The sequence below is a fragment of the Oryctolagus cuniculus genome, chromosome 19, assembly GCF_051225735.1.
Source record: "Oryctolagus cuniculus isolate XC-2025 breed Fujian yellow rabbit chromosome 19, ASM5122573v1, whole genome shotgun sequence".
Classification (NCBI taxonomy): Eukaryota; Metazoa; Chordata; class Mammalia; order Lagomorpha; family Leporidae; genus Oryctolagus; species Oryctolagus cuniculus.
Window position 1 is genome coordinate 63,959,264 of NC_142885.1, and position 15,980 is coordinate 63,975,243.

The following is a 15,980-nucleotide window of genomic DNA, read 5'->3' on the forward strand; positions in this document are numbered from 1 at the left end:
TTCTGAGTCACTCCCAGTCATTTTGCCCATTTCCTGTCCAATTCCTTGAGAGGGGCCTCTGCCCCAGAAGTTAAGAAACGGTTGGGGAAAATGAATTCATAGAACAAAATTGTAAAGAATCTTTCTTTTCTTTTTCTTTTTTTTCTTTTCTTTTCTTTTTTTTTTTTTTTTTTTTTTTGACAGGCAGAGTGGATAGTGAGACAGAGAGAAAGGTCTTCCTTTTGCTGTTGGTTCACCCTCCAATGGCCGCCACGGCTGGTGCGCTGCGGCCAGCGCACCGCGCTGATCCGAAGCCAGGAGCCAGGAGCTTTTCCTGGTCTCCCATGCAGGTGCAGGGCCCAAGCACTTGGGCCATCCTCTACTGCCTTCCCGGGCCACAGCAGAGAGCTGGCCTGGAAGAGGGGCAACCGGGAAAGAATCCAGCACCCCAACCGGGACTAGAACCCGGTGTGCCGGTGCCGCTAGGTGGGGGATTAGCCTATTGAGCCGCGGCGCTGGCCAAGAATCTTTATTTTCACAAATTGTCTCTGTATCTCTTTAGTAAGCTACAGGTAATTCCCCCCCCCCCAATTCAGTTAGAAGTGGGGAGAAATCAATTAACTTGCTTCATAAAAATGAGACAAAAATGGGTCATGGATATTGAACTTGGCCTCAACTCAGTTTCCCTAGATCTTTATCTTACGTGCATCTGTGGAATATTTCCATAAAATGTTGGGTGTTTTGGTAACTTTAGCATTCCCCCCACCCACTCTTCCCGATGTATCTTTAAAAATAAAATAAAATGAATTGTAGCCAGAGGGAACTGTTTTCAAAGCTGCCTTTACACAGTTGGATTAATATTTTTCCTAGTCACTAAATTACATCCCTATTTGATTGACTGTGTACCCCCTTATTTAGGGACATTATCTGCAGGTTTTGAAAGTCATAATGAACCATGCTAAGCTACATTTTTCCATTCACTGGCTCAGTCATCTGGAAGAGCCCAAACGTTCAAAAGCTGATTGCATTGCTCTTCATTATTTCCTATTCTCTCTCCTCCACAAACTCCATTAACTCACATCGGAACCACTCGCAGGTAATGCCTCTGAGCTTTTGTGTGAGAAATGTAACCAGCAGCTCTTCAAGGACAGAGATGACGTCACTTGGCAATATTTCCATCCAGTTAATTTTTAAGACTTTACAAGCAGGCTGAATTCTTTGATCCAAAGAAACTTTGACCTGGTGTCTCCTGGACTGAAGATTCTTCCCGGACAGATGTTAACTCAGTGTTAAGTCACTAGAGGATATAATTCTGAGCTCTTAACAGTATTTTTGGGTCACTTCTTAGGCAGTGTAAACAGTATTTGATGTTGTTTTAATGTCTTTTACCCAGGGGTGTGCATGTGTGGTGCCTGAGAATTGCAATCCTTCAACCTCACAGGTACTTAAATTACTAAAACCAGGAGACTGCAGCAGAATCCTTTTATCTCTGTGCCATGCTCACATGTCAGGGGACAGAGGTTGTCACTTGCAAGTGAGAAGACAGCTGAAATCTGTTGCTTGATCAGTTTCCACTTAATTTTCTGACCAGTGTGTTAGTAACAAGGGTGCATCTGTCAACTGAGGTCCTTTGTTGGTTTAAAGATTCTGACATTGGAGTATAAGTATTCAGTACGGGTTTCCCCTCATGTTTTAATAAATTTATCATAGCCTACAGAAAACTGGAAGTTACCAGATAAATAAGTGTGCTTTTTTAAAAATACCAAGGTAGAGCCGGCACTGTGACATAGTTGGTTAAGCCTCCGCCTGTGGTGCCATCATGCCATGTGGGTACCAGTTCATGTCCCAGCTCTCTGATATGGCCTGAGAAAACTGTGGAGGGTGGCTCAAGTGCTTGGACCCCTGCACCAAAGTGGGAGACCTGGAAGAAGCTCCTGGCTCCTGGTTTCTGATTGGCCCAGCTGCAGCTGTTGCAACCATTTAGGGGGTGAACCAGCAAGAGGAAGATCTCTCTCCCTATCTCTCCCTCTCTCTCTCTGTAACTCACTCTCTCTCTCTCAAATAAATAAATAAATATTTTAAAAAGATGCCCTTTTCAGCACCACGGACAGCATCCTTCCCTCACTTGATTATTTCATCCATGCCATTCAGTGTACAGTGTGCAAGGCACCCTGCCTAATGCTTTATGTGTCTATGGTCATTCACACATCACAGCTGTCCTCCTCTGGGAAGAAATATCATTGCTGTTAGTGTGTTGACTTGGAGAATTACTTCAGCATTTGTGTTCTTGATTACTGAGTACTTTTTTGTCTCCCAGTTGTTCATTCATTTCTACTCCTTTTTGGATTCACTTCATTACCAAATTTGTATGATTCCAGCAGCATAATATTTTTTATCATTCAACCTAAATTTAAGATAGATTTCAACTGCAGTTCTCTTGATTCGCTAGAGCTCATCTTGTGTTAAGTTGTGTGACTGCCTTTTGCTTTTTAACATGTATGTATGTTCAAAGCTGCATTGCAAAGCAGTGCTTCCACTATTTAAATTATGCAGTGTAGTTAGGGCCTCAACTCTGTTAGTTTCTTGTAATGCATTAATTTAATGAAACTTAAATTTGTGGTGACCGCTAGCTGTGTTAGTTAATCACAGACTGTAACAAAAGGAGGGCTACTTTCAGCTTATCTCTTTGTTATTATTACTGGTTTCATCAGAAAAACAATTTAAAATAATAACTTTTACATTAGTGATGTTTACTATTCAAGGAGTATTATTGAGTGTATTACATTTTGCCCCCCAAAATGTTTGCTTCTGAGGAAAGTATTTTGAGGCCATTGGTGGCCACTGACAGTTTCCTCCCAATGACACATTCAGATCGAAAGGTATTCCTATTTAAAATTTTAGTCCCTGTTGATTATCTAGCAGATATATATTACAAATGGATAAAATGGCTTAAATCAGCTCTTTCATATCCTCAATGAAGTCAAGAGAAGTTTTACTTCATTCAAATGATATCTCTTACTGTATAGCATGTTGGAGCCTGTGACTTGGTCTGCTCTTTCTGAAATACCCACCCACTGCCTAAGCTAGACAGAAAGGAAATGATAAAAAAAAACTTTTAGGGGAAATAACCATTTTCCCATCTACTACCTCTTTCCTTGGCTCTGAATGATGCTTTTAGATAGGATTATCATGTGACTGTCATGTCCTCAGATGACCTTAGTTGCATCAAAACCATCATGAGCATCAACAAGACTTATGAAACCGTGGATATCGCATCTGTCCCCCTTAGTAAGTCACATGGGATGTGGTCGTTGTCAAACCCATGATTTAATGACCCTTTTCTAATAGCTTACCCTTCTCTTCTTACATCTCAAATTCCCTGAACATCATCCCCACAGTATGTAAAAGCAAAACTCAAACTATGCTGATCTACAGAAGCCTTATGATTAACCATTTGGATTCAGTCTAGTTTCTGCTTGGTTTTGGTCCCCTGGGTAGTTCTACAGTTACCCAGGGCCCTGTGGCCTGTTTGTCTGTATGCTAACTTTATGCCTTGGGGTTATCATTCTTTTTTGTTTCTCTTATCCTTGACTTGTAAAGCATCATATGCTACTCTATTTTGAACATGGAATAGGAAGCCTCATAAAATATCTAAACTGCTTTGTAGAATAAAGAATGGTTCAAATGTGTGAATAAAAATGACTAGCTTCTTTTAGTGGTTGGATTCTATTAGAGAAATGTTCTTGGTGATCCTAGAAATGGGTGTCTGGGATTCCCGTGGAAGTGGGGAACAGCTAGCTGACCATGTTTTCCTCTGTCCATCTGCAGAACCATTCAGTGCCTCCGTATGGGTGATGATGTTTGTGATGCTGCTCATTGTCTCTGCCATAGCTGTTTTTGTCTTTGAGTACTTCAGCCCTGTTGGATACAACAGAAACTTAGCCAAAGGGAAAGGTAAGGAAGCCTCCATGAGCATGATTAAAAGCTGCTGTTCTTTCATTTGCCTTCAGTAAAGATTTTAAATTGAGAGCACATTATCCCACGTTGCCTTGGTGTAGCATCATATGGATGATGTAGGATCATGTGTGTTCCTTGTAATGCCAGAAAGGAGTGATTTTATTCACTTCAATCAAAAAAAGGGAAAACAAAATGAGACACTTTAATTCTGTGATGATACAAAATCAGTAGTTAGTAAGTGAAAGCCATTGATTTGAAGGAGGGTTTTTTTTGAGAAACTGATTTTAAAAATGTGTGTCAAAAGTGAAAATTGTAGTCAGTCTGTACTTCAGTCTAGAAAAAAAATGGGTTTATAAATTCTAGTTTAACAACATTCTTCAAACGTCTGAGTCATGTTTGCATCGGTTTCATAATAAATAATACTACAACATGGCATCTTTTCCCAAAGAATTGCATTTTCCTCTTGATGGTGCCTGCACTGTACTTGATAAAGGGGCAGTCAGTAGATAGAAAGTGGGATTGGGAGACATTTATTGGCTATTACTTATTAAGAGGCTCCCAAATAAGCCAGTGTTTGTGGTGTCAAATCTATAAACACCTGAGCACATTACAGTGCATCATCGCGAGTGCATTTCCTGGATGCACAACACCTTCTAAGTGAATGATAGCATGAAGCCACGACAAAATCTCCTTCCCAAAACGTGACTTAATATGTTGGAGGATTGAATACCTGGAAATCTGAAATGCCCTAAAAAGCACACACTTACAATTTGACATGTATTCTTTTCACTTGGAAGCTTTAGTATTGGAAACAGCCAACTCGTCATAGGAATCTATTACTCCCATTTCTTCCTAACCATTGAAGAGTGGCGATGACCACATAAACCATTGCCAATCAACCGGCCAGTAAAATGCCATACATAATCATGTTGCCAGTCTTCACGGAAAGGATGTATAATACAACTATTGATGAGATTTTTAACCCAGTGGAATAGGAGATAATTTTCTGTGAGTGATTGTACTGGGGTAGAGCAAATCTGTGCATTTATGTAATCAGAGTTTGTACCACCATGAACAGGTACAGTGTCAGGTACTGCATTGGTACAGAGAGTAACATGTTGAATCAGACAGAAACTGCCTTCCTGGCCCTCAGGGAGCATAGCATTTAGTTGCGGAGACATGTCAACGCATAAACTGGTCGTCACAGATTGTATTAGATCTCAGGAAGAAGGAGAAGAAGATGGTGATGGGGTGGTGGTGGGGTGGCGTGAGACAGGATGCTCAAATAGAGAAGGGTGTTCAGGAGAGATGGCATTAACCAGAGGCATGAAGGATGCGAAGATGTAGTCGCATGTGGAACAGAGACAAACATTCCATGATGCAGACAGTAGTTCAGGATGAAGTCAGACAGGCAGCAGTTGACTATGGTAGGCATTTCAGATTCTTTACAGAACACAGTAGGAGGGACAAACATACACAGTGTGAAAGGGTTGCTGGGGCTGCTCCAGCAGGATCATGGGAGGGAACCACAGCCTTGGAAGCAGGGAGACCAGTCTTTGAACAGAGAGGATTACAGTGATTCGGACTGGGGCAAGGATGACAGAGATAAATGGACAAGCGTGAGGTGGATCTTGCAGTGTAAAAGTGACCCAAAGGCCACCATGGGTGATGGTCTCTCCCTTGGCTGGCGCACGCCTAGAAGACTGTTGGAAGACAAGGGTCTGGAATGCAAGCTCCTTAGCCCCTCCACTGCTGCCAAGGCTGTCTGTTGACTGCTTGCCTGCATGTGGTGACTCAGGAAGTGACAGTTCCTTGTTTCCTTGTGCAAAATATTTCTCTGTTCCAATTCCCTGCACTTTATAGGGGAAGTGATATGACCCAGGAATCATATTCGTGAATCATGAATTGCCCAAATTCTCAGGTCCCTTTCAGGGGACCATTTATAGCCCCCAGTTAGCTGTCTCTTCTGATCAGTATGCATCCTTAATAAAATTAAATAGTTCATGAACTTAACTGCATTGCCTATGACTGTTTCTTTCCCAAGAGTTCCCAGCCTCTTGGGAAAAAGCCCAGAGGATCATAAAACCAGGCAAAGAGAAACGGGAGATTGGGAGTAATGGAATTAATTGCCTTCTCTGTAATGTGTTGCATTATGGACACAATACGTATGTCTGTAGTCTGAGATTGGCCTCTAATGTGCAGGAAGCTTGCTTTTCCTAGGCTCCTTGCCCAGAAACTCATAACTTCAATCAATCTAAATTCACTTCTCCCACTTTATTTGTGGCCCACTCTGCTTGCATGGCCAACTAAAGCCTCAGTAGATCATTTTTCATATCTTCATTTACTTAAATGGCATACAGAATTAACCTTCTGTTAAAGAAAGACCTTTTTTCCCTCTTAAAATGAGGACATAAATTGATTCTTTTTTCTCCTGTGCAAAACCAAGACTTGAAAACCCTAATGTGAATGTTTCACAGCCTGTATATGTCCCATCCAAATACATTTGGGCATATTGTTCTGTCTTTTTGGTAACTCTATTGGAAGGAGCATTTACGAATCCTAAGAGGGAAACAGTTTTTATAAGGATACACTGGATACCAAAATGGGCTGTGATAGCAGAGTTCGTCTTCCTGGACCCTGCAATGGAGTGCCTTCCATCTGTGAAATGCTGGAAGAATTAAGTTCTATTGTTCTGCTCCTTAATGTCTCCATTTGTAGAGAATTTTCGCTGGATTTAAATTCCTGTATTGTACACACTTCATGTCTGAGCTCCAACAGGAGAGATTACCAGGGATGACTGAATGAGAATACCAAGCACCAGTGCTGCTGAACTGTGCAGTTCATGTACGGTAGCACATCTGATGGACACCGACGCAGCCCCTTGCCCCCCCCCCACTGTTGTCAGGCTGTCTTTGCATTCATTGCAGAGATCGGTCCTCCCGATTGGAAATCAAGTCCACATTTAAAACCAGTCACAGCACTACTTCTCATGCAAACTCCTATTTTGCATATCCCTTTTCTTTCCTTTCTATTCTGTTAAAAGAAAGTGACGCAAAAAATTCAGTTAGAAGGAAGTTACTGTGGCTGTGGCTCTAGGACACGGTCTTCCTGGTGGCCACTGCGTGGCTTCCGCGTGTGCAATTTGAGAAAACGCTGAGGCTCTACTTTCTGTCTCTTGCAGCACCCCACGGGCCTTCTTTCACCATTGGGAAAGCTATATGGCTCCTCTGGGGCCTGGTGTTCAACAATTCCGTGCCCGTCCAGAATCCTAAAGGGACCACCAGCAAGATCATGGTATCTGTATGGGCCTTCTTTGCTGTCATATTCCTGGCCAGCTACACGGCCAACCTGGCTGCTTTCATGATCCAGGAGGAATTCGTGGACCAAGTGACCGGCCTCAGTGACAAAAAGGTAAGGTCACCTTGTTCGCCTCTTTGCCTGAGGCTGGATCTTACCTGCTCTCGCCTGACAAGGGACTGAATCAGGCACCTGTCATCCAGACTTAGCAACTCTAACGCACAAAGGCAGAAGAAGGTTTTCCTTAACTCAAATTGGCATAGTCCTTAAAAAATTTAGGAACAGAGCCTCAAGCGTCGTTCTCCTAGGTCTAAACGGTTCCAGATCTAATTTGGAAGAACAGCCTCCCCAAGTATCCATGCCCCATATTTGTGCTGAGCATGCCCGTGGAGACTCTTGGATTCAGAAGCACTGTAGAGCCGAGGCTAATTCTCCGCCTTGCGGCGCCGGCACACCGGGTTCTAGTCCCGGTCGGGGCACCGGATTCTATCCCGGTTGCCCCTCTTCCAGGCCAGCTCTCTGCTGTGGCCAGGGAGTGCAGTGGAGGATGGCCCAAGTGCTTGAACCCTGCGCCCCATGGGAGACCAGGAGAAGTACCTGGCTCCTGCCATCGGATCAGCGTTGTGCGTTGGCCGCAGCGCACCGGCCGTGGCGGCCATTGGAGGGTGAACCAACAGCAAAGGAAGACCTTTCTCTCTGTCTCTCTCTCTCTCACTGTCCACTCTGCCTGTCAAAAAAAAAAAAAAAAAGAAAAGAAAAGAAAGTCATGCTTTCAAAGAGAGGGTGGTGTTGAGGAAGGCCCACTAGCCTGGGCAGGGAGAAACTCGGGGTGTGGGCAGCTCTGAACAATGGGTGCCTCCTAGCTCTGTGACCCCAGATCATGTGTATATCTTACATCCTTCATGCCTTGAATTCATCATCTGCAACATGAAAAAAAAAAAAAGGCGTTGCTAAAGCTCCCAGCTCCTCTTCCCTGGCATTCAGATTGGCCTCATCACCAGCTCTTCTGACCCCAAGATTTCGTCAAGGCACACGGAGGAGCAGAGCGGTTCTTCCTTTCCCGCTGGCTCCTTCTGCTCAGACACAGCTCCTGCTCTCCATCATGGGGCTGTGCTTCCAACATCAGCAAGACAGGAGCAGTAGCACCTGCCGTCCCCATTCCCCCGGGAAAGGGAGAGGGCCTGCAGGGTGCCAGTGGCTGTGCGGCCCCACACAGAAAGGGTGGGAAAGGGTAAACTGGGTGCATCCTCTAGTTGGAGTCCTGGTTCGGGAAACAAATCCGACTTGCTAGGCTCAGCAGTGAGGCTGCGGCACTGCAGACGTTTGCTGTTCCGTGAACGTGGAGATAATTTGCTCCTGTTTAGAAAGCCTCGCCGTCGTATCTTGTTGACATAAGTCTACAGATAGCCATTCGGCATTCATCAGCGAACTGCTGAATAGAAAATTGGTCCATGGAAAATCCTTTATAGCTGATGGATGATGCACACTCTAGTTGAAAGAGGTGCAGGGTCCCTGCTAAGGGAGATGGTGACAGGTTGGGATGGGAGATGGAGTCACCTTCATGAAGGTGCTGTGTGCGCCCGGGGTCTCTGAGGGCTCCACCCGCCAGGGTGCCCAGAGCCCTTTATTTCCTGACCTCTCCCACCTGCTCCCTCCCTGCCATTCACTGAGGTTCACTCCCTGCTCTGGGAGCTCCAAGCCAATTTCCACCTCAGTGCCCTTGTAATTTCCATGTCCTCTGCCTAGAACAAGGTCTCCCCTAACCTCCTCGCAGCTGGCTATCCTTGGAATTTTGGGTCTCGGGGAAAGCGTCCACTCTTCAGAGGGGGCTTTTTCGGCAGACTGAATTTGAGCTCCTGAGAAACCTGTATTCTAGCAGGAAGAAATAAGCAAGACACCAGCAAACACCCAGAGAGGAGGAAACGCAGGCAGGAATGGGTGTTGTAAAGGAGATAAAACCCAGGAGATTGAACTCGAAGGGAGAGGATCTCAGAGATGGGCTCTTGATAGAATTCTCTGGCACGTGGGAGGAGCTCAGTCCATACCTGTTGGCCACAAGGAGAAGTCCATCCATGCTGGGCCCCAGGCTCAGCCCACGTGGATCTCCTAGGAGCTCTTTTCCCACCTGTGCATCCATTTAGCTGATCAAGGCTGAGCCCAGGGACCTTCAGGACTGTTACCTCTGGGCACTGGGATGGTGAATTCTGGGAAGTGGTTTTCCTAATCCTTGTAGTCCCCTGTAACCAGTGGGTGATCTGTGTGAGTGCACAAATGTTCAGCTGCTCCCTTGCTTCTAAGCAGGATGGGTTACTCCCCAGACATCCCCATGGAATCAGGCCGAGCCCAAGATGTGGCTTTAATGAGATCCTGGGTGGTTGTCTCTAATTTCCCCCTCCCACTCACTTGGTGGTGACTCCTAGAACCCTGCACTAATAAATTGTGGTCAAGCCAATCTTTGGCTCAGGGTTGGCTTCTGGCAGCCCCCCACCCAACCACATGACCTTGGCGAGGCTACAGGCAAAGCATTACCATGTAGAGTCCAAAAGGGGGGGCTTTCCGATCCCTCTCTGCCATGAACTAGCTATGGTTTGCAGCCTCCCTGTGCTTACCTTGCCCTCTCTGTAAATCTCAGAAACACAGTTGTAGTGAGGAGGAAAGGAAACCGTGTGTGAATGTGTCTGGTCGCTTTGAATCCTCTACAGACAAGAAACACTGTTACGTGACTGTCACATTATGGGATCAAAAATGCAATTCCTAGAAGAAGTGATTGGAAATATGGTAGAAGCAGCAGGGAGCCGTGGCCTGGATGAGCGGGCTTTGCAAGAAAGTACTGGGCAGCGCATTTTGCCTTTTGTTACTATTTTCAAAGGCAAAGGGGAAAAAAGTCCTTTGCTTTGTAGTTTTGGGTCTAAATATGATCACTTTTTGGAAGACTAATTAAAACCACTAATAATTTGACTGACCTTCTCTGACTTGGAAATACCAGATCCTCCTGAGACACACTTCAGTTTCCATTTTCAGAGCGTTAGAGGCAAGCTGATAGCTGTTTTAATTAAATGCTTGATACAATTAGATAAACAGCAAAATTCTTGGAGTAAATAAGCTAAATGCTCCCGGAGGATTAATAGCAGATACACCCGGAAAGTTTGCAAAATAAAAATATATATTGAATCAATTTATTTTAATGCCATACACAGTGGTTGGTTTTGGTGTTGTGTTTTAATCAGGAATACCTGTGTAACAACTCGGGTTTGCAATCCTTTTAAGCCATCAATGCTGGCTGTGAAGGAAGTGTATTTGGAGCCCGTGGTGTGCTCATATGAGCTTGGGCTTACGTTGTAAGTCGATGAGTTCAGGGGTCAGAGCTACCCTAGGGATTACTGAAGGGAGGCTGGAGTGCTGGTGGGAAGCTCCTCCAGAAGGTTGGCAATCACTCTGGTAGGGAAAACCCATCTCTGTGAAGCAGGTTGATGCACTGATAAGAGTAACACTGTGCTTGGGACCAGGCAGACCTGGGTTCAGATCCTAACCTTGCCATATCGTGGATGTGTGCCTTGGATATGTCCGTAAACCCAGGGCTTCATTTCCTAGTAAAGGGAGGGTACTGATCCATTGCTAGCAAGGTCGCTAAGAGGATTAGAAGTCATCCTCACACTGTGCCTGGCACACAGTGGATAATCCTATGATAAAAGTTGTCCCCACCAGCCCTCACTCTTCCCACCTCCCTCCCCCATTCTTCTCTCCTACTTCTTTGTATTTTAATTTTTGATTGACACATAATATTTGTAAGTCTTTCTGAGACACAATGTGATGCTTTGATGTGTGTGCCTGCATTTGTTGGAGAATGATCAACTCAGGATAGTTAGCATTTCTCTCCCCTCAAATGTTTACTAGTCTTTATGGTGAGGACATCAAATCCTCTCTTATATTTTATTATCTTCTAAAAATATTTATTTATCTATGCACATATTATTTATTTATTTAAGAGAGAGAGAGAGAGAGAGAGATCTTCATCTGCTGGTTCAGTCCCCGAATGCATGCAACAGCTAAGGCTGATACAGGCCAAATCCAGGAGCCTGGAACTCCATCTGGGTCTCCCATATGGGTGACAGGAACCCAGCTGCTTGAACCACCACCTGCTGCCTCCCAGGGTGGGTATTGGCAGGAAGCTGGAATCAAAAGTGGAACTGGAACTCAAAGCCAGGCAGTCTGATGTGGGATGCAGCTATCCCAAGCAGTGTGTTACCTGCCCTGCCCAGTGCTTGTCCGTCTCTTCTTCCTTGAGGTCTACAACAGTTAAATTCACCTTGCTGAACCACAGAACAGCAGAACTTATTCCTCTTAACTATAACATTCGGCTGTTAAAAAATAAAAAAGTATGAAATCCTGGCATTAGCAGCAACATGGAAGGACATGAAAGCCCTTATGCTACATGTAGTGAGTCAAGCAGACAGAGGCACAGTGCATGGCCTCACTCCCAGATGGATTCTGGAGAAGCTGATCTCGTGGGAGCTGAGGATGGGAGAGTGCTTAGTGGAGGTTAGGGGAGGCTGACTTCCTTCTTGTCAGCTCCCTCTCCTCCTGCTTCTTGTCATCGTCATCACTGCCTGACCCACGCTGTTCCTCACTTCCAGGGCCAGACAGGTTCTTGGCACTGAGATGCTCTTTAACGACACCCAGTGGAGGGCATTCAGGAGCCTTCCGTGGTGGCCGAGCCCGAGGGTGGACCAGCCAGGCATGGTGGCCTCTGAGCTGATCCCATCTCTACTGGAGGCCATACCTGCACTCCCAGAGCTGCACTCCCAGAGGGCTGCCCTAGGATCAGGGCTCTGGGCACCAGATGTCTCTTGTTACCGGACACAGGAGGCAGATAGAGATCTTTAGGAGTGACACTGGGCTCAGAAGAAGAGCAAAGGAATGTCTTGGTGATTTGCTGCATTTTTCCTGCAAAAAGTCCAGGTCCCAGCCCTGCGCCTCTACCTTCTGCATCATAAATGGTCACCATGTCTTATGCACTTGGATGCCTCTAGACTTGTCCCCATGTTGAATGGACAGGACTTACCTCCTCCAACCTGGAGGGAGACTGGCTCCATCATTTGGCCAGAGCTGCCCTGGTTGTTGGTGGACAGTGTTCACCCAGCGTGAGAGAGGATGCCAGGTGTTACTTCATGCACTTTACGACTGATGATCCGATTTACAGACACTGAGGTCCAGAGTTTACATGGTTTTCCCCAACGCAGCAGCACCTGAGTGGGAGATGAACCGTGACCCTGGCCTCTCTGAGCCCGGAGCTGGCTGAAGCCAGGCACAAGAACAGCAAGGGGCAGAATTGAGAGAGGCCCCCACACTGTGGTAGATTGCTGTGTTGTGGTCAGTGGAGCCCCTGCACTGCTTCTTCCTTGCCGTGTGGCTTCCTTTCTGTCCGTACAGGGAACTATCTGGGAGAGCATGGCCCCAGCAGGCGCCCCTGTGGGGAACACGGAGGATGCCATCAGTGTAGACCGTGGGGCTTGGATGAGCTGTCCCGGCCCCTGATTCTTTTACACTGTAGGTGATGACAGCTTAGGGAGCCACTGACATCATTAAGAGTGAGACCCTAAAAATAGAACATGGCGGCTAATACGGAGCATGTCACATGTAGACAGAGTGCTGGGAAGCCCCACGCGTGTGCATGGGGTGGCAGTGGAGAGCATGTTGCCAGTCATGCTTTTCAAAGTTTGGCCATCTTTAGTCTGGTGGGAAAGGTTCTGGCGTGGATTGGCTGTGGGGGCCGGAGAAGTGTGGGCACCCTCCCGGGGGCTGAATCTGCACAAACCAGAGGAACTAAAGACAGCAATTCTTCAAAGCTGTACAGAAATGGGGAGGGGAGTGCAAGGCGTTTCGTCCAACAGGCCATCTCCGGGGGGCTGCGGAGATGGTTAACTGCTGCTCCAACCGTGAGGTTTATGATCCAGGTGTTACCAGGGCTCCCCCAGAGCAGGCGGCTGCCCCGCCTGGGAGCCTGGGCTTGTGCCCCTCCAACCCCTCTACTGGTGATGAGTGACGATGTTGCGGCTTGTAGAGGAGCTGCCAAGAGCATTTTGCTGTTCGTTCTCTCTCTCTCTCTCTCTCTCTCTCTCTCTCTCTCTCTCTCACACACACACACACACACACACACACGCATCTGACTCAGAGAGCAGCACAGTGACATGTGGTCCATGGGCAGCCACTTCTCTCAAATCCAGTATGGCTGCGTCTTATGCAACTGCAAGCCTAATTGAGGGGAAATGATCTTTTCAGCTGGAAGTTTAAATTAGCAGTGAAATGAAGTGTGAGCATGGAAACACACACACACACACACACACACACACGCACACATCGTGTTTCTGGGTGGTCTCTCCGGCGGTTCCTGGCTCCGAGGAAGACACGTTGCTCTGGAGGTCAGAGACACCTCTGGCTCCCGGCCTGGCCTGACCCTGACTCCCACATGTTTGTCCTGTCGGGGTCTCAGTGAGGAGGGCGTCACTGGCCGTGGTTTCTGAGAGGGAGGGACAGAAGCCCTCGGCCTGAGCTCAGGTCCACGTGGGTTACACTGCAGACCACTGCTTGCTAGTGGTGCAACCTCTCTCAGTCCCGGGTTTCTCGTCAGAAAGGTGGAACTTCTAAGATGAGTTAACCTGGAGTGTGTGTGCTGAGGATCAAACACACCAGCACTTGTCAAGTTCAATGCATAGTGCTGGTCCCAACCAAGTCCTCCAAAAGGGTCCGTCAACTGCATTACTTTTGAGTTCCAGTAGGAAAACGAGGCTCAGGTTACTTCGTGGGCCACAATGACAATAAAAATAAAAAGCAGCCATAGTTTTGAGTGTTTCCTCTGCCTCAGGCATGGTTATTTGACAAATGCTACATGTTTAGCTCTTCACAGGGACCTGACACAGGAAGCGCTGCTATGGTCCCCACTCTGTAGGTGGACAATAGGTGGAGGCAGCATGAATTGAAGGGAGATCCCCAGGGCCCCGACGGCTTGAAATGATAGAACCTGATTTGCCAACCAGCAAACGTGAGCGCCCACTTGCAGCCACTGCTGTGGCCTGCCTCTAGCTTTGCCGTATTTCTGAGAGTTGTATCCAGTTCCTGTGACTTCTGTCCTGGCTGAGTCACTGCAGCGTCAAAGCCGGGAGTAGACAGCGTCTTCCAGCCAACAGGGGCAGACTCAGGGAGCGTGGACCGTGTGTCTCTGTGGGAGCCACATGGGACGTGGACAGCCCCGGGAAATAATGGCCGGTGGGAAGGGCCCTCAGTTCCACAGACATTCATGGAGCCTGCCCTGTGCCAGGATTATGCCAGGGCTATGGTAGGCAGTCAGCAAATGCCACCTTCATGAGTGAATGGAGGAGTAGGTGGAGGGTGAACGCAGGGCAGCTCGAAATCGTTTCCTGGGTGAGATGAAGATTGGTACGAGTGGAGTTCAGAGAAGAGGGTTGGTGGAGACTCACAGGAGATGGGTAAAGGAATAGGAGTCGCTAGACCTTTCCGTCCAGGTCAGCCAGCATTTCCTGAGCACTGTGCACACTGCACGGTGCCAGTCTGTAGAATGGTGCAAAGGTGATGGATCCAGCAAATCTACTGGGCACCCCGCAGGGCTGTGTGCCAGGAACTGGGGGACAGCACCCAAGACAGATGCAGTTTCCACCATTCTGGAGCCTCCGGCCAGTAGAGCACGGCATTAAGTGGAAAGAAGGGGCAAAAGTCTTTGTTTTCTTCTAACCTGTGCTGATACATGCATGTGTATAATCCTGACACCAGACTGTATGTTGCTAACTTCTTCCTCCTCTTCCTCTGCCATCCCCTTCTTTTCTGCCTCCAGTTTCAGAGACCTCATGACTATTCCCCACCTTTCCGATTTGGAACAGTGCCCAATGGAAGTACAGAGAGAAACATTCGGAATAACTACCCCTACATGCACCAGTACATGACCAAGTTTAATCAGAAGGGCGTGGAGGATGCCTTGGTCAGCCTGAAGACGGGGTAAGGATGCATCACTCTCTGGCTCTCTCTGCAGGCCTGCCAGGCGATACAGCTTGCAGAAATGGGACGCTGTGTGCCTGTGCTTATCTGGGCACGCCGTTGTGTTTTCTGGAGAGCGGCTGCCATCCAGATGGACCCCAGTGGAGCGCGGCTTTTGTTTATCTGATGAGCATCACAGGCATCCTTCTGAGTTGCGTTGAGGAAAAGCACACCCACTGCACTTTGAGATACAGCAAACCGGAGGAGTTACTAAAGCAGATAAAGAAGTTGATCCAACTCCATGGGATATTTTAACCAACTCGGGAAGCTCTAAGAAGGTTGCAAGTTTAAAGCAGTGAAAACAAAGACTTTTAGCATGAGTATTTTGGGCGAGTGTAGCGTGCTGATAACAGCTTTGTGTGAAAATTTATGTGAGAATACCTCATAAAGTTCATGGACAAGGAATTAAAAGATAAGTTTACTTTTATGCAAAACTTTTGAAATCCTTGTACAGTTTTTTCATAGTATTCACTTTTCATTTCTTGAAGACGCCACGTAGGCATGAATTTTGAAATGATTTTATTCCCAAATAAACTTATCTTTCGACTCCATGTTCCACAAACTTTTTAAAATATCCTCATGGATAACATCGATAGAAGAGAAAGAAAACATGGAGGAGAAAGGCAGTAAGAATTCGAATGGCCTCTCTAAATACACAGCCAGCATTCTCATCTCGCTGTTGGCAGTCCAGAGTGTGTGCA

At 46.7% G+C, this 15,980-nt stretch overlaps 1 protein-coding gene across 1 annotated transcript in view; it reads left to right on the top strand.

Moving 5' to 3' along the window:
* Positions 1–15,980, top strand: part of GRIN2A (glutamate ionotropic receptor NMDA type subunit 2A) — a 402,461-nt gene that overhangs the window by 320,464 nt on the left and 66,017 nt on the right. Inside the window, exons 7-9 of the mRNA XM_070065018.2 lie at positions 3,808–3,933; positions 7,118–7,347; positions 15,080–15,240. Of these exons, the coding sequence (XP_069921119.1) occupies positions 3,808–3,933; positions 7,118–7,347; positions 15,080–15,240 (517 nt within the window). The remainder of the gene's footprint in view (positions 1–3,807; positions 3,934–7,117; positions 7,348–15,079; positions 15,241–15,980) is intronic.